We start from the raw sequence: 21,635 nt of genomic DNA, 5'->3' as shown, positions 1-21,635 counted from the left end.
TCTTTAGGATCTCCCTTCTTTTCCTTCCTATGTCTATCGTTCCAATGTAGCTAGCCATTTGTGCTATTTTAAAAATTTATGACCCAGTGGCCACTGTTCACGAACCTGTGAATTTCATCCATTTCCTGCCTTTGTTTTAAACTTGAACGTCTTCTCCTTTTGCATTTAACTTGAACGTTTTGCTGCACTTTTTTAAAAACTCGGGTTCATTTTAAAATTTATTTGTTACCACTGTTACGTTTTGTCAGAATCAGAATTAATATCACCAGCGTATGTTGAGCAATTTGTTAACTTTATGGCAGCAGTACAATGAAATACATGATACATATAAAGAAAAAAAACTGTGTTACCTTAAGAATATGTCTATTAAATAGTAAGTTAAAATAAAACAATAAAACAGAAATAAAAAAGTTATAAGGAAGAGTTCATGGGTTCAATGTCTATTTAGAAATCAGATGGCAGAGGGGAGGAAGCTGTTCCTGAATCACTGAATGTGTGCCTTCAGGCTTCTGTACCTCCTTCCCAATTGTACCAGTGTGAAGAGAACATGTCCTGGGTTGTGGAGATCCTTGATGATGGACACCACCTTCCTAAGGCACCACTCCTTGAAGATGTATTGGATACTATGGAGACTAGTACCCATGATGGTACTAACTAATTTTAAAAGTTTCTGCAACTTACTTCGATCTTGTGCAGTAGCCCTACCCCCATACCAGATAGTAATGTGTACATTCGTAGAAGTTTTCAAATGTTTTAGTTGACAAACCAAATCTCCTCAAACTCCTAATGAAATATAGCTGCTATCTTGCCTTCTTTATAGAAGCATCAATATGTTCTGTCCAGGTTAGATCTCGGAGATATTGACACCCAGGAACTTGAGATTGCTCACTCTCTCCACTTCTGATCCCTCTATGAGGATTGGTTTGTGTTCCCTCATCCTACCCTTTCTGAAATCCACAATCAGTTCTTTGGCCTTGCTCACATTGAGTGCAGGTTGTTACTGCGACACCAGTCAGCTAACTGGTATAACTTGATCCTCTACACCTTTTTGTCACCATTTGAAATTCTGCCAACAACAGATGTATCATCAACAAATTTATATTTGAGCTGTGCCTAGCCACACAGTCAAGAATGGAGAGAGTGTAGAACAGTGAGGTAAGCACACATCCCTGGGGAGCATCAGTGTTGACTGTCAGAGCAACAAGGAGATGTTATTTACAATCCACATACAATCTTCTGGTTAGGAAGTCGAGGATCCAGTTGCAGAGGGAGTACTGAAGGAATAATGGTGTTTAATGCTGAGCTATAGTAAATGAACAGTATCCTGACGTAGGTATTTGCACTATCCAGGCCAAGGCTGTGTGAAGAGCCATTGAGATCACACCTGCTTTAGACCTATTATGATGATAGGCAAATTGTAGTAGGTCCAGATCCTTCCTGAGACTGGTGTTGATCCTACCCATGCCCAATCTCTCAAAGCATTTCATCACCGGAGGTGTGAGTGCTACTGGATGATAGTCATTGAGGCATATCACACTGCTCTTCTTGGGTACTGGTAGAATTGTTGCCCTTTTGAAGCAGGTGGGAACTTCTGATTGTAACAGAGATTGCAGTTCCAAAACATTAAACTAATTGGAAGAAAAACAAGGGAGAATATGTCTTAGTTTTGTTTTTCACTTTAACTGAGGCATGCACGTATGACACGGTGGCATGATGATGTATGCCATTTATGTACATTTACATATAATCTGTAATGCATTATCAAAACAACAAAGAATGCTTAATCAAACAATATATTTACAATATTACTCCAATACTACTGAAGTATTAAATATGTAACACCCTTGAATAGAAAACCCTACAAAAAGTAATGGATATAGTCCAGTCCATCACAGTAAAAGCCCTCCCTGTCATTAAGCACATCTACAAGGAGGGCTGTCACCAGAAATCAGCATCCATCATCAAGGACTTGCATTATCCAGGCCTTGCTCTCTTCTCCCTGCTGTCATCAGGAAGGAGGTACAGGAGTGTCAGTACTCACACTGTATCTTAACCTTCTGGATATGCCCACCAAGCAATACCTTGTCAAATGCCTTAATGAAGTCTATATAGACAACATCTACCACTCTAATCATTTTCTTAGTAACTTTCTTCTCAAAAATCTCAAAATAGCAAGACCAGAGTTACCCTACACAAAGCAATGCTAATTGTCTCTAATCACTCTTTGCTTTTCCAAATGATTATCAGTTCTGTCCTTCAGTAGGTAGTTACTCCTGTAATGCCATGGTTCATATTTCTTTACTATTATGCTGTTCTGTATTTGATTTTGTGCTGTACTCTGCAAGCTGCTTATTTGGGTTACTGTTGAAGATAAGAGATAGGAGAATTGTGTGCTACCTGGCTTTGGAGGCAGTGTGGAGGAGATGAGGGAATTAGACTATGAGGACAGACTGCCTGGGACTATACTCACTCGAATTCAGAGGATGAGAATCCCTTCTAGTTCATGCCGAATGCTTTCTCTCACCTAGTCCCAATGACCTATCCAATTTTACTTTAAATGACAATACCGAAACTGCCACTACCACTTCAACGGGAAGCTCATTCCACACAGCTACCACTCACTGAGTAAAGAAATTCCCCCTCGTGTTACCCTTAAACTTTTGCCCCCTAGCTCTCAACTTATGTCTTCTTGTTTGAATGTCCCCACTCTCAATGGAAAAAGCCTATCCACGTCAACTCTATCTATCACCCTCATAATTTTAAATACCTCTATCAAGTCCCCCCTCAACCAAAGCTCCAAAGAATAAAACTCCACATTTGTTTAACCTTTCCCTGTAACTTAGCTGCTGAAGCCCTGGTAACATTCCAGTAAACCTTCTCTGTCCTCTCTCTATTTTGTTGACATCTTTCCTATAGTTTGGTGACCAGAACTGTACACACCACTCCAAATTTGGCCTTACAATGCCTTGTACAATTTTAACATTACATCCCAACTCCTATACTCAATGCTCTGATTTATAAAGGCCAGCATACCAAAAGCTTTCTTTACCACCCTATCCACATAAGATTCCACCTTCAGGGAACTATGCACCATTATTCCTAGATCACTCTGTTCTACTGCATTCTTCAAAGCCCTACCATTTACCATGTATGTTCTATTTGGATTATTCCCACCAAAATGTAACACCACACTTATCAGCATTAAACTCCATCTGCCATCATTCAGCCCACTCTTCTAACTGGCCTAAATCTCTCTGCAAACTTTGAAAACCTACTTCATTATCCACAACATCACCTACCTTAGTATCATCTGCATACTTACTAATCCAATTTACCACCCCATCATCCAGATCATTAATGTATATGACAAACAACATTGGACCCAGTAGATCTCCGAGTCACTGGCCTCCAACCTGACAAACAGTTATCCACCACTACTCTCTGTCATCTCCCATCCAACCACTGTTGAATCCATTTTACTACTTCAAAATTAATACCTAATGATTGAACCTTCCTAACTAACCTTCCGTGCGGAACCTTGTCAAAGGCCTTACTGAAGTCCATATAGACAACAACCACTGCTTTACCCTCGTCAACTTTCCTAGCAACCTCTTCAAAAAATTCAGTAAGATTTGTCAAACATGACCTTCCACGCACAAATCCATGTTAGCTGTTCCTAATCAGACCCTGTCTATCCAGATAATTATATATACCATCTCCAAGAATAATTTCCATTAATTTACCCCCCACTGACGTCAAACTCGCAGGCCTATAATTGATAGCTTTACTCTTAGAACCCATTTTAAACAATGGAACAACATGAGCAATACGCCAATCCTCTGGCACCATCCCCGTTTCTAATGACATTTGAAATATTTCAGTCAGAGCCCCTGCTATTTCTACACTAACTTCCCTCAAGGTCCTAAGGAATATCCTGTCAGGACCCAAAGACCTATCCACTTTTACATTCCTTAAAAGCGTTAGTACTTCCACTTCTTTAATTGTTATAGTTTCCATAACTTCCCTACTTGTTTCCCTTACCTTACACAATTCAATATCCTTCCCCTTAGTGAATACTGAAGAAAAGAAATTGTTCAAAATCTCCCCCATCTTTTTTGGCTCTAGACATTACTGACCACTCTGATTCTCTAAGGGACCAATTTTATCTCTCACTATCCTTTTGCTATTAATATAACTGTAGAATCCCTTTGGATTTATCTGCACCTTACTTGCCAAAGCAACCTTGTATTTTCTTTTAACTTTTCTAATTTCTTTAAGATTCATTTTACATTCTTTATATTCTTCCAGCACCTCATTTACTCCATGCTGCTTATATTTATTGTAGATCTCTCTTTTTCCAAACCAAGTTTCCAATATCCCTTGAAAACCATGGCCGTCTCAAACTTTTAACCTTTCCTTTCAACCTAACAGGAACATAAAGATTCTGTACCCTCACCTTTAAATTTCCCCTTTAAAAGACCTCAATTTCTCTACTACATCCTTCCCATAAAACAAACTGCCCCAATCCACTCCTTCTCAATCCATTCGCATCTCCTCAAAGTTAGCCTTTCTCCAATCAAAAATCTCAAGCCTGGGTCCAGTCCCATCCTTCTCCATAATTATACTGAAACTAATGGCATTGTGGTCACTGGGTGCGAAGTGCTCCCCAAAACATACCTCTGTCACCTGACCCTATCTCATCCTCTAACAGGGGATCCAACACTGCCCCTTCTCTAGTTGGTACCTCTATGTTTTGCTGCAAAAAAACTATCCTGCACACATTTTACAAACTCCAAACCATCCAGCCCTTTTACAGTAGGGCTTTCTAGTCTATGTGTGATTGTCCCACAATCACAACCCTGTGCTTACTACAAATATCTGTTATCTCCTTAAATATTTGCTCCTCCAATTCTTGCTCCCCATTAGGTGGTCTATAATCACCCCTATAAGTGTTACTACACTTTTCCAATTCCTCAATTCCACCCAAATAGCCTCTCTCTAATCTATCCTGCCAGAGCACCGCTGTAATATTTTCTCTGACAAGCAATGCAACCCTTCCCCCACTTGCCCCTCCGATTCTATCATACCTGAAGCAACAAATATTTAGTTGCCAATCACACCCCTCCTGCAACCATGTTTCACTAATAGCTACATCATCATATTTCCAGGTATCAATCCATGCTCTATCCACCTTTCTTACAATGCTCCTAACATCAAAACAAACGCATTTAAGAAATTCTCCACCTCTTACTCTCTGTTCATCTCTAATGGTGCAAACAACTTTACTATCTTCTTTTTCTTCCTTCTCCCATACATCTGTTCCTGCACTCTGGCTCCCCCCCCCCCCCCCCCCCCCCGTATCTAGTTTAAATCCACTGCAGCCTCTCTAGCAAACCTATCTGCAAGATTATTTGTCCCCTCCAGTTCAGATGTAAACCGTCCTGCTGGAACAGGTCCCACCTTCCCTGGAAAACTGCCCAATTATCTAGGACAGAGATGAGGAGGAACTCTTTTTCCCAAAGAGTGGTGAATCTATGGAATTCTCTGCCGTGGCGGTAGCAGTGGCAGCTACCTCAGTAAATATATTTAAGATAAGGTTGTATAGATTTTTGCATAGTAGGGGAATAATGGAGAAAAGGCAGGTAGGTGGAGGTGAGTCCATGGTCAGACCAGCCATGATCTTATTGAATGGCGGAGCAGGCTCAATAAGCTAGATGGCCTACTCCTGCTCCTTTTTCTTCTGTTCTTATAGAAGTAGGAATAATTTATGTAATAGAAGATGTTATTTTCATTGACCTAACATTGACTAGGACTATCATAGTGCTAAGGATTTGGATGGGGCAGAATTAGTGAAGTTTGTCCAGGAAGGCTTTCTCAAGCAATATGTAGACAGCTGAAATAGAGAGGGGCCAATAGTCTTTCTTGCAGGAAATAAAGATAAGCAAGTGGTTGGTGTCAGTCAAGAATTACTTTGGGACCAGTGACCATAATCCCATCAGTTTTAAAATAGCTGTGGAAAGAGATAAATCTGGTCTACATGTTAAAGTCCATAATCTGGACATGGTTAATTTTGATGGCATGGGGCCAGAATACGCAAAAGTTAATTGGGAGAATTCATTACTTCACACTCACTGTAGTGTGGAATACAGCACGATCTTTGTAAAATAGTGTTTAATAGTTTTAATAATATGGCTTATAACAGTGATATTATTATTAACATATTCTACTTAGACTATGACTCTCTGAATACACATGCAAATAACATTCCAAAATTCACAGGTGTAGTACTAAGTAAACAGCTTGGAAAAGATTAGTAACTATAGTGATCAGTCACATGATCAAGAGTTATCTGTCAATGCACATAAAACGTGGTAATTTTCCACTGCAAGTCAGATGTCATTTTGTAACGTCATGAATAGTATCAATGGAAGACTGTCATGCATTCACTGTTGCTTTAGGAAGTTCTTATTTTCTCTTGAGAAATATTTATTTTCTCCAGCTTCCCATTTGATTCAATGGACATTATCTCTGAATTGGGTTCGTGAGTGATGTGAACAGATTTGAAGGTAAGATATCTATCAGTACTCTGCATAAGAGAAGAGATGGAGAATAGTGTGTCCTTCTCCATGTATGAGTAGTTTTAGTTTTAGTTTTCCTGAACACAGTTATTTCTTTCTTATTGATCTTTTGTATGTATTGTTGCATTTAATAAAATGATTTCTGACCTGGTTGAATATGAACCATATTTTATGAACCATCCATATAATTACAATATCTTCATATGTTTTCAATGTTATATTGCACTTTCCACGTACTTGACCATGTCCGTAATCCCAATAAGCCTCCCAACTCACAATCCCATGTAGTTTTGTATCATTGGCAAACTTGGAAACGTGGCATTTGGCCCTCTCAGCTAATTTGTTGATATGCAGTAAAGGTCTGATGATCTGACATGCTTTATACCTTGTGTGTTAAACTGGCAGATTGTCCAGATGTACTACCCAAAGTAGCAGAACATTCAAATTATTCCTTGTAAATACAGATTTAACTGTTGTCTTGGCTAAACACGGAATAGTAGCTGAGGTGGGAATGGAAAACAATGCAACTGGGTAAACTCAGTTCCTATATTGACTATATCAGTTCCTGGAAGAGCAATATCTTCAGTTCCATTCCCCTATGCTTTCATTACAACCCCTGCAAATTATTTCCACACAGATGCATATCCAAATTCCCTTTTTAAGGTCATGATTAATTCAGTTTCCGCTGCTCCTACTTGCTGCAAATTCTACATAAGTCATTACTCCTATCCAAACAGAGAAAGCATACTGTGCCAAAAAGAACTGTGCTTCTGATCCTTTAACTGTCTTGTAATTAGAATCCTTCAGAACCAGTCATTATCTCGTACATCTCTGTATCTCTGTGAAATCTCCCCTCTACTTTTAATGCTTCAAGATGAGCAACTTCAGCTAAGTTTATGGCTGAATTTGTCATGACTCTTTCAAATCATTCTAGCTATTATTTTCTCCTATATTATTAAGCAGTGAATGGCAGTTATAAAGATCCTCCATTTAGAAATTGTGAAGATAGCAAATGTATGAAGATTCTTCTGGAGGTGAAAGAGGACATAGAGTAAAGGAGCTGAAGTGAAAATAATTACCAGCAGTCTCCAGGTTACAACAGTTTCATTTTCTGAGAACTGTTCATAACCCGAAGGATGGAAACGAACAACAGTGTATGGAAAGGATGACTGAAACAGCTGTGATGGAAGACTATGCAGGTGCAGAAAGAACAGGTGACTAAGAAATAAGAACTATCAAATTTGCAATAATTCAATAAAGGAATACGCTTTTGACAGAAATGTGTACCTCCTATATGAGAGAGGCTAGCTATTTCAGTAGCAAGAGTGTAGAATGAGGATTTGTGGCCATATTGAATACCAATGTTCTTCGGAAGTCAAGAATGAGGAAGAAAACATGTTGTTTATGGCTGTTTTATTAAATATTACAACAGCAAAGGCAGGAAGAGGAAGCACTGAGAGAGATAAAGGGGAGAGATAGAGACTAAAGCGTATTCATTGTCTTCCCATACCAGACTAGAACTAAACAAAAATTCTGTTGATAAAAGCTAGCCAAATTCAAGTAGTATAACACCGCCACTGAGACCAAGTTTTCAGAAAAGTACAGGGACAACTGTACCCCAATTACTGGAAAAAAATCACTAAACAATTGCATGTATAAGCAATTGTATAAAAATACAAGAAAGCATAGGGAAGTCAAACTACAAGAAAACAAAACAAATTTACAGCCGAGATATATTAATTCAATTTTTCACCCTTCTCAAAAAAAAATTAGTCATGCCTCCTTTTTAAGATTCGTAAGTTATATTCCAAAAGTACAAGTGGAATTCAAAACTATTTTTGTTTTCCTATTTTGATTACATTTGCATTTTACAGTTAGGGTAAATTATACTTGACCGTAAGTACCTCTGAAGTTACTAAAATGAAAATCTGAACTCTATAATAATAACCCTATAAAATCTTACTTGTGGTCCTTCAGTGAGCTCATCGATTACAGACAAAACATCCTTCTTCCATTGTCCTATCGTACACTCACTGAACTTTCCACCAGATGCACCACATCCCGTATAATCAAACCTTATAGAAGCAAAACAAAATCATGTAAAAAAATTCTGAGAAAGCCAACTTTATTTCATAACAAATTATAGAAAGTAACATTGAAAATATGCATGGCAATGGCAAGAAAACAATTTCTATTCTGTCAATAGTTTGTTTCATGAGTTACTGTTCAAATTTCATCTTCCATTCTCAGATCCCAAACCTAAAACGTTAACTGTTTCTCCTTCCATTAGAATAGAATAGTTTATTAATTAAAATCATAGATACTTTTTCGATTTTAAAAAGCATGGTTTTGCTTAAGGAACTCATTAATACCTTTGTATGAATCTACATATCTAAAGTAGTATACAGGTGTCTCCCCCCACCCTTTATAAAGGTAGAGCGTTCCTATGAAACCTTTCTTAAGCCGAAATAGCGTAAAGCGAAGAACCATTAATTTATATGGGAAGATTTTTCATTAAAGCGAAAATCCTCTTTGTAATGTGAAAACATGTCACCAATGTAGGTCTATTGTATAAGCGAAGTGGGCAAAGTGAACATTCATAAAGCGAGGGACACCTGTATTAGCTAATCTGCCCATTGCAATACCATATAACCATATAACAATTACAGCACGGAAACAAGCCATCTCGGCCGTTCTAGTCCATGCCGAACGCTTATTCTCACCTAATCCCACTGGCCCACACTCAGCCCATAACCCTCCATTCTTTTCCTGTCCATACACCTATCCAATTTTACTTTAAATGACAATATCGAACCTGCCTCTATCACTTCTACTGGAAGCTCGTTCCACACAGCTACCACTCACTGAGTAAAGAAATTCTCCCTCGTGTTACCCTTAAACTTTTGTCCCCTCTCAACTCATGTCCTCTTGTTTGAATCTCCCCTACTAAAAGCCTATCTACGTCAACTCTATCTAGCCCCCTCATAATTTTAAATATCTCTATCAAATCCCAACTCAACCCTCTACGTTCCAAAGAATAAAGACCTAACTTGTTCAACCTTTCCCTGTAACTTAGGTACTGAAACCCAGGTAACATTCTAGTAAATCTTCACTGTACTCTATTTTGTTGATATCTTTCCTATAATTCGGTGACCAGAACTGTACACAATCCTCCAAATTCGGCTTCACCAATGCCTTGTACAATTTTAACATTACATCCCAACTCCTATACTCAATGCTCTGATTTATAAAGGCCAGCATACCAAAAGCTTTCTTCACCTCCCTATCCACATGAGACTACACCTTCAGGGAACTATGCACCATTATTCCTAGATCACTCTGTTCTACTGCATTCTTCAATGCCCTACCATTTACCATGTATGTCCTATTTGGATTATTCCGACCAAAATGTAGCACCTCATGCTTATCAGCATTGAACTCCATCTGCCATCTTTCAGCCCACTCTTCTAACTGGCCTAAATCTCTCTGCAAGCTTTGAAAACCTACTTCATTATCCACAATGCCACCTACCTCAGTATCATCTGCATACTTACTAATCCAATTTACCACCCCATCATCCAGATCATTAATGTAAATGATAAACAACACTGGACCCAGTACAGATCCCTGAGGCACACCACTAGTCACCGGCCTCCAAGCAGTTATCCAGCACTACTCTCTGGCATCTCCCATCCAGCCACTGCTGAATCCATTTTACTACTTCAATATTAATGCCGAACGATTGAACCTTCCTAACTAACCTTCCGTGCTGAACCTTGTCAAAGGCCTTACTGAAGTCCATATAGACAACAACCACTGCTTTACCCTCGTCAACTTTCCTAGTAACCTCATCAAAAAATTCAATAAGATTTGTCAAACATGACCTTCCACACACAAATCCATGCTGACTGTTCCTAATCAGACCCTGTCTATCCAGATAATTATATATACCATCTCTAAGAAAACTTTCCATTAATTTACCCACCACTGACGTCAAACTGACAGGCCTATAATTGCTAGGTTTACTCTTAGAACCCATTTTAAACAATGGAACCACATGAGTAATACGCCAATCATCCAGAACCATCCCCGTTTCTAATGACATTTGAAATATTTCTGTCAGAGCCCCTGCTATTTCTACACTAACTTCCCTCAAAGTCCTAGGGAATATCTTGTTAGGACCTGGAGATTTATCCACTTTTATATTCCTTAATCATCTTCTTGAATCATCAAAGTTTCCATAACTTCCCTACTTGTTTCCCTTACCTTACACAATTCAATATCCTTCTCCTTCGTGAATACCAAAGAAAAGAAATTGTTCAAAATCTCCCCCATCTTTCCACTCTGATTCTTTAAGGGACCAATTTTATCCCACACTATCCTTTTCCTATTAATATAACAGAAGATCCAACACTGTCCCTTCTCTAGTCGGTACCTCTATGTATTGCTGCAAAAAACTATCTTGCAGACATTTTACAAACTCCAAACCATCCATCCCTTTTACAGTATGGGCTTCCCAGTCTATGTGTGGAGAATTAAAACCTCCCACAATCACAAACCTGTGCTTACTACAAATATCTGCTATCTCCTTGCAAATTTGCTCCTCCAATTCTCGCTCCCCATTAGGTGGTTTATAATACACCCCTGTAAGTGTTACTACACCTTTCTCATCCCTCAATTCCACCCAAATAGCCTCCCTGGACGAGTCCTCTAATCTATCCTGTGCCTGCAGAGCACCGCTGTAATATTTTCTCTGACAAGCAACGCAAAACCTCCCCCTCTTGGCTCTCCGATTCTATCACACCTGAAACAACAAAATCCAGGAATATTCAGTTGCCAATCACACCCCTCCTGCAACCATGTTTCACTAATAGCTGCAACTTCATATTTCCAGGTATCAATCCATGCTCTAAGCTCATCCACCTTTCTTACAATGGTCTTAGCATCAAAATAAATGCATTTAAGAAATTCTCCACCTCCTACTCTCTGTTTATCTCTAACAGTAGAAAGAACTGTACTGTCTTCTTTTTCTTCTTTCTCCCATACATCTGTTCCTACACTCTGGTTCCCCTCCCCCCTCGTATCAAGTTTAAATCCACTGGAGCCTCTCTAGGAAACCTACCAGCAAGAATATTTGTCCCTCTCCAGTTCAGATGTAAACCGTCCCACTGGAACAGGTCCCATCTTCCCTGGAAAACTGCCCAATTATCTATAAATCTGAAGCTCTCCCTCCTGCACCACGTCTTCAGCCACATGTTGGTCTGCACTATCTTACTATTTCTAAACCCACATGCACGTGGCACTGGTAGCAACCCTGAGATTGCTATCCTGGAGGTCCTGTCCTTTAACTTGGCACCTAGCTCCCTAAACTCACCTTTCAGGACCTCCTCACTCTTCCTACCCACATCATTGGTCCCTACATGGACCACAACATCCGGCTGCTCATCCTCCCTCTTGAGAATACTGAGAACTCGATCCGAGATATCATGGACCGTGGCACCAGGGAGGCAACAGACCATCCGGGATTCTTGATCTCTTCCACAAAACCTCCTATCTGTCCCCCTAACTATCGAATCGCTTTTTAAATTCCCCCACCGATCTCAGAGGCCAACCTTCATGCGCTTGCGCAGTCGTGCCCCGTTCAACCTCGCCTCTGCCTGTTCTCGCCGAAGCCTGATTGAGCCAAAGCCGTCCCACTCTATCTAGTTCACTCCGACGATGGCCGCTGTATATGGCGGTCTTTCTTTTAAACCTTCGGCATGTTACATCACGCGCCTGCACAGTCTAGCTTCTTTGCCCCGATTATTTTTTTTAAAAACAGCTTCTCTCCGAGCTTCTTTTACCTCTTCCCTCTCTGCCTCTTGCTTTGATTTAAATACCTATTTAAATTATTTCTTTCTGTGTTATATTATGAAGCAGACATGCAGAGAACAATAGATCACGTAACAACATTCTGAGTCAGGTCATAGCTCATAGATGTAAATAAAATAGAAAATGAAATATAATTCGTAATAAGCAATGGGTATGGTTGTTTCCTCAACATCTATCAGATACCCACTCATCTAGCAGAGAAAGTACTTATTGAGGTGAATAAAATCACGAACCTCTTGAGGAAATAACATAAAGACTAGATTGGGTTAATGCAGTAGAGCTAGTGCATTTTTATTTTCAAAGAGCTAGAATATGTAAAATCAGGGGACACTCATTTTTGATTCCAGCACAGCATGCTAGAATCAAAATAGAAAAGTGAGCAGAAGTTATACCGATTAGCAGACTGGGAAGTGCAGCTCCACATTACACAAAAGATATGCAGATTTTGAAAAGTGGTACAAAAATTCTCTGTTTCATGCAGAGGTACACAATTGTATAAAACACCGGTTAGTGCACAATTGAATAATGTATCGCTCTAGTCACCACAAAAAAGAACATGATTGCACTTGAGCACATACAGAGGATCTTGCCTAGGACTCAGGACTTCAATTATGAGGAGAAACTGGATAAATGGGGATTGGTTTCCTTGGAGTTCAGGAAAGGGGAATAAGATACCTGACAGGGCTGTACAGAGCTATGAAGGGGTGTACATGGGAGAGACAACAGGAAACCTTTTTTCATGGTGAGGTGTCTAAAATGGGAGGGCATAGGTTTAAGGTAATGAGTAGGAGGTGTTTTGCAGATCTGGGGAAAGACCCTTTTCACCCAGATAATGGTTGGAATCTGAAATGCACTGTTTGAATGAATAGTGGAGTTACATATTCCCACTAATTTTAAGAAATTTTGAGGCAATCACTTGAATCACCATGGCATAGAAGGTAACAGATCAAGAGCTGATAAAGTGGATTAGTGTATAAGGGTATTTGATAGTTTGTATGGATACGATTGGCCTATTTCTGAGCTATGGCACATTTCCACAAGGTAATACAAAGTTAGGTGTCACAACAGTTAGCAGCAAATCCATTAATGAATTTAAGAGAAATTTTTGATACGGAGAATGAAATACGGGAACTAGAACCATTTGGAAAGATCTCATGGAGTAATTGAGATGAACTGCATAGCTCAGAGCATATTTCAGCTTTATTCACCCTACTAATAGGGTGGTTTAGATGGTCTTATCACTCCCAAGGTATAAAGCATTATGCATTGTGGAATAGGACTTCTGTAATCTCCGATTGTAGAAAGAAAACATAAGAGTAAATAAGTTATGGACAGAATCACATTGGAGTGTGGATCAGAAACAAGATGGCCAGGCACAGGGGCAAAAGAAACAGGTGGTTAGAGGCAGAGATAGATGGTAAATGGCAAAGAATGGACAACTTGTCTGGGTGGAATCTGGCAGATAAGGGATTAGGAATGCAGGGTTCAGATCGGAGTCAAAAATGGGGTAGGATGAGAATGGGAAAAATGCAGGGGAATTGTTTGGACTTTTTGAGATTGAAAAGAACAAGAATATCACTGTTTCTTAATTCACATGTAACAATTAATATTTTAAACAGATATTTACCAATTTACTAAAAGAGTTAAAGCTAGGCATTCACAACAGGTTTATGAACACAACTTACTAAGCAAAGAAAGTAAAATCCCAGGTTACAAGTATTCCAAACAAGGCTGAAAGCAGATTAAAAAAAGCAGGGAAAAAAGCAGTTAACCCATCCATCCAATTCTTCTTAATTGATCATGACTCTTTAGCTTTAATCCACAACATTCTTGGCTCAGTGAAAGAAAATTAGCTGTCTCTTCAACAATCTATATTAATACAAATTTCAGCTTGAGACCTCTTCCTATTATAACATAGTACATCATAATTTGAGTCCTCCAAAATTTGAGCTCTTTGTCACACATTGTAATCATCAAAGAACATCTATGTTAAAAAAAAGACAGACTCAAGGTAAAACTGGACCCATTCTGCTTGTCTGGATCATTAGGGCCCAACCAATGTTGGGACCAGGGACATAATTGTTTTTGGAAATACAAGGGTCTCAGACCCAGGGTCCATGTTGGACATGTACAGATCTCTGGGTTCTGAGTCCAGGGTACTTTTGAGACCTAGGTGTACTATATTAATGAGTGGGGGGGGGGTTGCCTTATAAAACAGATATAGTACTGGTGGGAACAGATTTCCTACTTGTAACTTTGGGGTACCATACTATATGCATCAATTTGTATCTACATAACAACACAATTATTTTAACTTGAGCCATAAATTAATTTCTCCAGTTAAGAATACTATTGGTTCATTCTATAGGTGGACATCAACCTGTCACTACATAGTGGGCTCAGATCTGGCAAGGTGGAAAGTCCAGCAAGAGAAGGGCCAATGCTAGGTCTGGTGTTGGGTAATGAACCTGGCTGATCTGACCTTTCAGCAGGAGAACAGTTAGGGAACACTGATATTAAATCCTAAGTTTTAAGATCGCTATAGAAAAGGATATGTATGGATCTTATTGGAAAATACAAAATTGGAACAGGAAGAATTTATTTACTTTTTTTTGAGATACAACATGGAATCTGCCCAAACACAAGGAAATCTGCAGATGCTGGAAATTCAAGCAACACACCCAAAATGCTAGTGGAACGCAGCAGGCCAGGCAGCATCTATAGGAAGAGGTACAGTCGACGTTTTGGGCCGAGACCCCTTGTCAGGACTAACTGAAAGAAGAGATAGTAAGAGATTTGAAAGTGGGAGGGGGATATCCGATATGATAGGAGAAGACAGGAAGGGGAGGGATGAAGCTAAGAGCTGCTGTAATAGCGGGTCTGGGTGAGCGTGTGGTCAAAAAGTTGAAGGGTCGAAGAAATTATAGATGGGGAGCAGTGAGAGAGGGTTTCACTAAACTCCCATCGAAGTGAAGATTTAAACTTTGTCAGTGTAGGCATCACTGGAAGAGGCTTTGCAGTAGTGAATTTAAAAACGCAAACACGAAGAAATCTGGAGATGCTGGAAATTCAAATAGGAAGAAGCACAGTCGACAACCCTCTCTCACTGCTCCCCATCTATAACTTCTTCGGCCCTTCAACTTTTCAACCGTACCCTCACCCAGACCCGCTATTACAGCAACTCTTTGCTCCATCCCTCCCCCTCCTGTCTTCTCCTATCATTTCAGATATCCCCCTCCCACTTTCAAATCTCTTACTATCTCTTCTTTCAGTTAGTCCTGACGAAGGGTCTCAGTCCGAAATGTCAACTGTACTTCTTCCTATCAATGCTACCTGGCCTGCTGCGTTCCACCAGCATTTTGTGTGTGTTGATGGAATCTGCCCTTTGAGCTGTGCCACCCAGCAACCTCCAATTTAACCCTGGCCTAATCACAGGACAATTTACAACGATCAATTAACCTACTAACCGGTATATCTTTGGACTGTGAGAGGAAATTGGAGCACCTGGAGGAAACCCACGTATTCCAAGGGGGAGGAGGTAAAGACTCCTTACAGAAGACATTGAAATTGAACTCTGAAGTCCAATGCCTGAGTTGTGTAGCATTGCACTAACTGCTATGCTTACCATGGCAGCGTGGAATTGCAGAGCAGCCTCGACAGGCCAAATGGTCTACTTCTGCTCCTATATCTTATGGTCTCATGGAATTACAAGATTATTAAGCAGGGACTAGGGAGAGTTCATGGAAAGCTGCTGTTTTTGGGCAAGTCCACATCTGAAATGAGGGTTTTCAAAGGCCAACTGTACACAGGACAGGTATGTTCCAGTATGAGGGAAGGGCATGGATGGGCAAGGTTGGGAAAACTTTGATGTCAAAAGAGATGTGAACTTAGTCAGGAAGTGAAAGAAATGTATAAAAAGGTTTAGGGGACCAAGAACAGAGCCCTTGAGGATTATAAAGCCAGAAAAGAAACCAGGGTAGGAGTTAGAAATTAAGAAAGCCAGGAAGGGTTATGAAAAGTTCTTGGTAAGTAGAATTAACAAAATTCCCAAGGTATTCTGTAAACAGCTCAAGAGCAGGAGGATAACTGGGGGTGTGTAGGACCACTGTGAAGGATAAAGATGGGAACATCTGCTCAGAGGCAGAGGATGTGGATGAGTTTCTAAATGAGTACTTTGCATCAGCATTCACAAAGGAGAAGGATATGACAGATAAGAAGTTTAATGTGGAGTGTGCTAATTTGCTAGGAAATTTTGAGATAAAAAGAGGAGGTAATCTTGAAGAACATTACAATAGATGTCCCCAGGGCCTAATGGGGTATAACCCAAGTTATTGAGAGAGGCAAGAGATGAGATTGCTTAAATAATAAACTATGACTTCATGTCCTCTCTAGCCACAGGTGAAGTTCTGGAGGACTAGTGAATAACTAATTTTGTTTCATTATTCAAGAGGGGAACTAGACTCATGAGTCTTGTATCAGTGGTAGGGAAATTACAGGAGAGGATTCTTAAGAAGGCATTTGACAAGGTCCCTCATAGGAGACTCCATCATAATTTTAAGATGCATGGGATCCACAGTGACTTGACTGTTTAGATTCATAATTGAAAACAGAGTTAATAAGATTTATTCTGGCTGGAGATCCATGATTAGTGGTGTTTTGCAGGGACCTGTACTGGATGAAAACTTAGATCAGTAAATTTATAGATGATATTAAGATAGGTGGTGGTGCTGTTGATAGTGTAGAAGACTTAAAAGTACAGTGGCATGCAGATTAGTTGCAAATACAAGTGGAGAAATGACAAATGGAGTTTAACCTGGCTAAATATGAAGTGTTTCTGCACTGTTCTATGAATACCAGAAATGTGGTAAATAGACCAATGGTGGAGCAATAATTATGACCTTAAACATGACTCAAAATGCTGGTAATTGGTTATATATGGTCAAAGTAAAACTATATAATCCATGCAAGTGCGAGGTGTTGCATTCTGGGAAACTAAATGCAAAGGGAAAGCAGGCAGTTAATGAGAGGACTCTTAGCAGTACAGATGCACAGATGGATCTTGCGGTCCAAATGCATGAGGCCCATCAGTCAGGGTCGATCATGGTTGCTACATCCTTGCTGTCTAGATACACAAGCCTGGGCAGTACAATGAGAGCAAGCTGTTGCCCATATAACAAGCTCCCCCTCTCCATGCATTTGATGAACGGCAGAGACTGATACAATTTGGCACCAGGAGCATCACAGGAATTGCTAGTCAGTGTGGAAGTCAACATAGGGACATGGGGACACTAGCTCTGGATTTTTCCTTCGGGGCTTACTCTTGAAGCCTTCCCCACGAGTGAGTATAGCTGCATGGTAGTGGAGGTTTAAGATCAGAGTTTTCCTTCCACTAGATGAGCTGCCAACCACAGCTGACAAATCCCATCTGCCTGAGGCAACCGGTTTTAAGGTGCCAGTAACCCACCTTTGCCCCTTCTCCTGTCAGTAGAAACAGTTGCACTGGGCTTAGTAGCTAAGCCACACGTAAAGGCCAGGAGCTGGACTTGGTTGTTAGAAGCAACTTGAGGTGCACAACATTTAGAGCCTTTAATAGACAATGGGTGCTTATCTCCACTACCAGCCCTGGCTATAACAACCTTAAGGTCCAAGTGCAAAACTCCCTAAAACTGACTGCCAAGTTGATAAGGTGGCAAGGACAGTGTACGGCACACTTGCCTTTATTAGCACTTCCAGAAAGCTTTTGGTAAAGTCCCACATAGGAGATTAGTGGGCAAAATTAGGGCACATGGTATTGGGGGCAGAGTACTGACATGGATTGAAAATTGGCTGGCTGACAGGAAACAAAGTAGTGATTAATGGGTCCCTTTCAGAATGACAGGCTGTGACCAGTGGGGTACTGCAAGGTTCGGTGCTGGGACCGCAGCTGTTTACAATATACATTAATGATTTAGATGAAGGGATTAAAAGTAACATTAGCAAATCTGCTGATGACACAAAGCTGAGTGGCAGTGTGAAATGTCAGGAGGATGTTATGAGAATGCAGGGTGACTTAGACAGGTTGGGTGAGTGGGCAAATGTATGGCAGATGCAGTTTAATGTGGATAAATGAGGTTATCCACTTTGGTGGCAAGAACAGGAAGGCAGATTACTATCTAAATGGAGTCAAGTTAGGAAAAGGGGAAGTACAACGAGATCTAGGTGTTCTTGTACATCAGTCAATGAAAGCAAGCATGCAGGTACAACAGGCAGTGAAGAAAGCTAATGGCATGCTGGCCTTTATAACAAGAGGAATTGAGTATAGGAGTAAAGAGGTCCTTCTGCAGCTGTACAGGGCCCTGGTGAGACCCCACCTGGAGTATTGTGTGCAGTTCTGGTCTCCAAATTTGAGGAAGGACATTCTTGCTATTGAGGGAGTACAGCGTAGGTTCACAAGGTTAATTCCCGGAATGGCGGGACTGTCATATGTTGAAAGATTGGAGCGACTGGGCTTGTATACTCTGGAATTTAGAAGGATGAGAGGGGATCCGATTGAAACATAAGATTATTAAGGGATTGGACACACTGGAGGCAGGAAGCATGTTCCCGCTGATGGGTGAGTCCAGAACTAGAGGCCACAGTTTAAGAATAAGGGGGAGGCCATTTAGAACAGAGATGCCAAAAAACTTTTTCACCCAGAGAGTGGTGGATATGTGGAATGCTCTGCCCCAGAAAGCAGTGGAGGCCAAGTCTCTGGATGCATTCAAGAGAAAGTTAGATAGAGCTCTTATAGATAGCGGGGTCAAGGGATATGGGGAGAGGGCAAGAACAGGGTACTGATTGTGTATGATCAGCCATGATCACATTGAATGGTGGTGCTGGCTAGAAGGGCCGAATGGCCTACTCCTGCACCTACTGTCTATTGATATGTGCGATGCACAGGCAGAGGAGATTAGGTATCATTAGCTCAGTTCGTTTGACACAACATAATGGACCAAAGAACCTGTTCCTGCACTATATGGTTCTACGATCTATCTGTTACAGAATTTGTTCTCCCTGAAAAGAAGGCTGTGCGCCACTTGAATACAAGGGAAAATATAATTACGATGGGAAAATCTGTTTTGGCCAGGAAGTAAATTGTCATTAGCTTAACTATCATTCAGACAATACATTAGCAACCATTATATTTATAAGTGCATACATTTTTACAGAAGATATATTGTAAAACTAGCCATGCAGTACCTTACAAACGAATGCCCAAGTGATTTACAAAAGTCCTCAAGTGCCAATGCTTTATCTGTCTTCATATTGGATGCAAAATCCGGCAAGAAAAGAACTCCTGGATTTCTACCTTTTGATCTCTCGTATGCTAATTTAGGTAGATTGGGACGATTTAAGAATTGAGTTGATTTCTTTCGGCACCCTGGAATGGCAAATCATAAATCAACATTAATAGCATTAAATTAGAGACCAAATTAGTCAAATCTATTGGCAAATGACCTACATTAATATCGGATCAATTTAAAACAGTTTTTTGTATATTTGGTGCTCTGGAACCATCCATGACATCATTACTAAAAAAAATGGGGGTAAATTGCATGATATAGTTATTTATTTCTTTAGAGATATGGCGAGGAACAGGCCCTTCTAGCCCAACAAGTTGTACCACCCAACAACCTATCTATTTAACCTTAGTCTAATCACAGAACAATTTACAATGGAGCCATGATAGCATAGTGCTTAGTGCGACACTATTACAGCTTGGGATGTCAAGAGTTTGGGGTTCAATTCCAGTGACACATGTAAAAAGTTTGTATGTTCTTACCATGACCGTGCAGGTTTCCTCCACGTTCCAGAGGCATTCCAGTTAGTATGGTCATTGTAAACTGTCCTGTGATTAGGCTTGTGATAAATGGGTGAGTAACAGGCAGCATGGCTCATTGGGCCAAAAGGGCCTGTTTCATGTGCATCTCTAAGCAAAGTACCAATTAACCTACTAACTATTTCAAGACATTTTGGAACATGGGAGGAAGTTACTAGGTCTAACTCCTTTCTGATTTCCCTGCCACACATCTACCCATACATACTTGAATGTGGAAGGAAACTGGATCAGCTTGGGAAATCTCTGTAATCATTGTAAAAATGTGCAAACTCCACTCCGGCAACTGAAATCAGGACTGAACTCAGGCCACTGAAGCAACACTAACTGGTGCGCCTCTATGACATTTGTTACAAAAATATTGACTTCAAAATTTTCTGTGGATAGGTAAAAACATATATAAATTCTGAAAATATATTGGGGAATAATGAAGTGGCAAATAAATTTAATTCTTTTTTAAAATTTTTTTTAACTTTTTTTAATTGCATTTTTAAATGATTACAAAGTATGGAAAAACAATGTATATAACCCTTACCCCCTCCCCTTAACCCCTCCCCCCTAACTGCCCTGTAGAAAAAAAAGAAAAGAAAAAAAAAAGAAAGAAAAAATGCCTGGTTGTTGGAAGATCTCCACATGCTCCATGGAATTCGTAATAACTTTAATATGTATATTTATTTCTTTCCCCTAATAACCAATTGTTTCATCTTCAAAGCATCTATATATTTAATCCTGTCTTTTGTAAATAAGGGCTCCAAATTTTCAGAAATGTTTCATATTTATCTCTTAAATTATAAGTAATTTTTTCTAATGGAATACAACCATAGATTTCTTTCTTCCAAGAGTCTATACTTAAATGTGTATCCGATTTCCAAGTAACTGCAATAGCTTTTTTGGCTACTGCCAGTGCAATTTTTATAAATTCTTTCTGATACTTATTTAGTTTAAGTTTTGGTTTTATCCCTTCAATATCACCTAGTAAAAATAATATTGGATTATGAGGAAATTGTGTTCCTGTAATTTGTTCCAGTAAAAGTCTTAAATTTGTCCAAAAAGGTTGAATTTTAGAGCAAGACCATGTCAAATGTAAAAAAGTACCAGTTTCCTGGTTACATCGAAAACACTGATCTGATAAATTTGGATTTAATTTTTTTATTTTTTGTGGTGTAATATATAATTGATGTAGAAAATTATACTGCACTAATCTTAGCTGAACATTTATTGTATTTGTCATACTATCAAGACATAGTCTTGACCAATTTGTTTCTTCAATTTTAATATTCAAATCACTTTCCCATTTTTGTCTTGACTTATGGACTCCTTGTTTAATTACC

General features: G+C 39.7%; 1 protein-coding gene across 2 annotated transcripts in view; it reads right to left on the bottom strand.

Moving 5' to 3' along the window:
- Window positions 1-21,635, bottom strand: part of LOC132391501 (palmitoyl-protein thioesterase ABHD10, mitochondrial-like) — a 70,907-nt gene that overhangs the window by 27,831 nt on the left and 21,441 nt on the right. Inside the window, exons 2-4 of one of the 2 annotated variants that reach the window (XM_059964778.1) lie at window positions 19,668-19,848; window positions 8,542-8,653; window positions 291-1,628 (exon numbers count right to left, since the gene is read on the bottom strand). In XM_059964778.1, coding sequence (XP_059820761.1) covers window positions 1,293-1,628; window positions 8,542-8,653; window positions 19,668-19,848 — 629 coding nt within the window. In that variant the 3' untranslated portion in view covers window positions 291-1,292. Of the gene's footprint in view, window positions 1-290; window positions 1,629-8,541; window positions 8,654-19,667; window positions 19,849-21,635 lie in introns of those variants that run through there. The other variant, XM_059964777.1, reaches the window with a different exon arrangement.

The sequence above is a fragment of the Hypanus sabinus genome, chromosome 3 (assembly GCF_030144855.1).
Source record: "Hypanus sabinus isolate sHypSab1 chromosome 3, sHypSab1.hap1, whole genome shotgun sequence".
Taxonomy (NCBI): domain Eukaryota; kingdom Metazoa; phylum Chordata; class Chondrichthyes; order Myliobatiformes; family Dasyatidae; genus Hypanus; species Hypanus sabinus.
The sequence above is the reverse complement of the archived record's forward strand: the minus strand, read 5'-3'. Positions and strand labels throughout refer to the sequence as shown.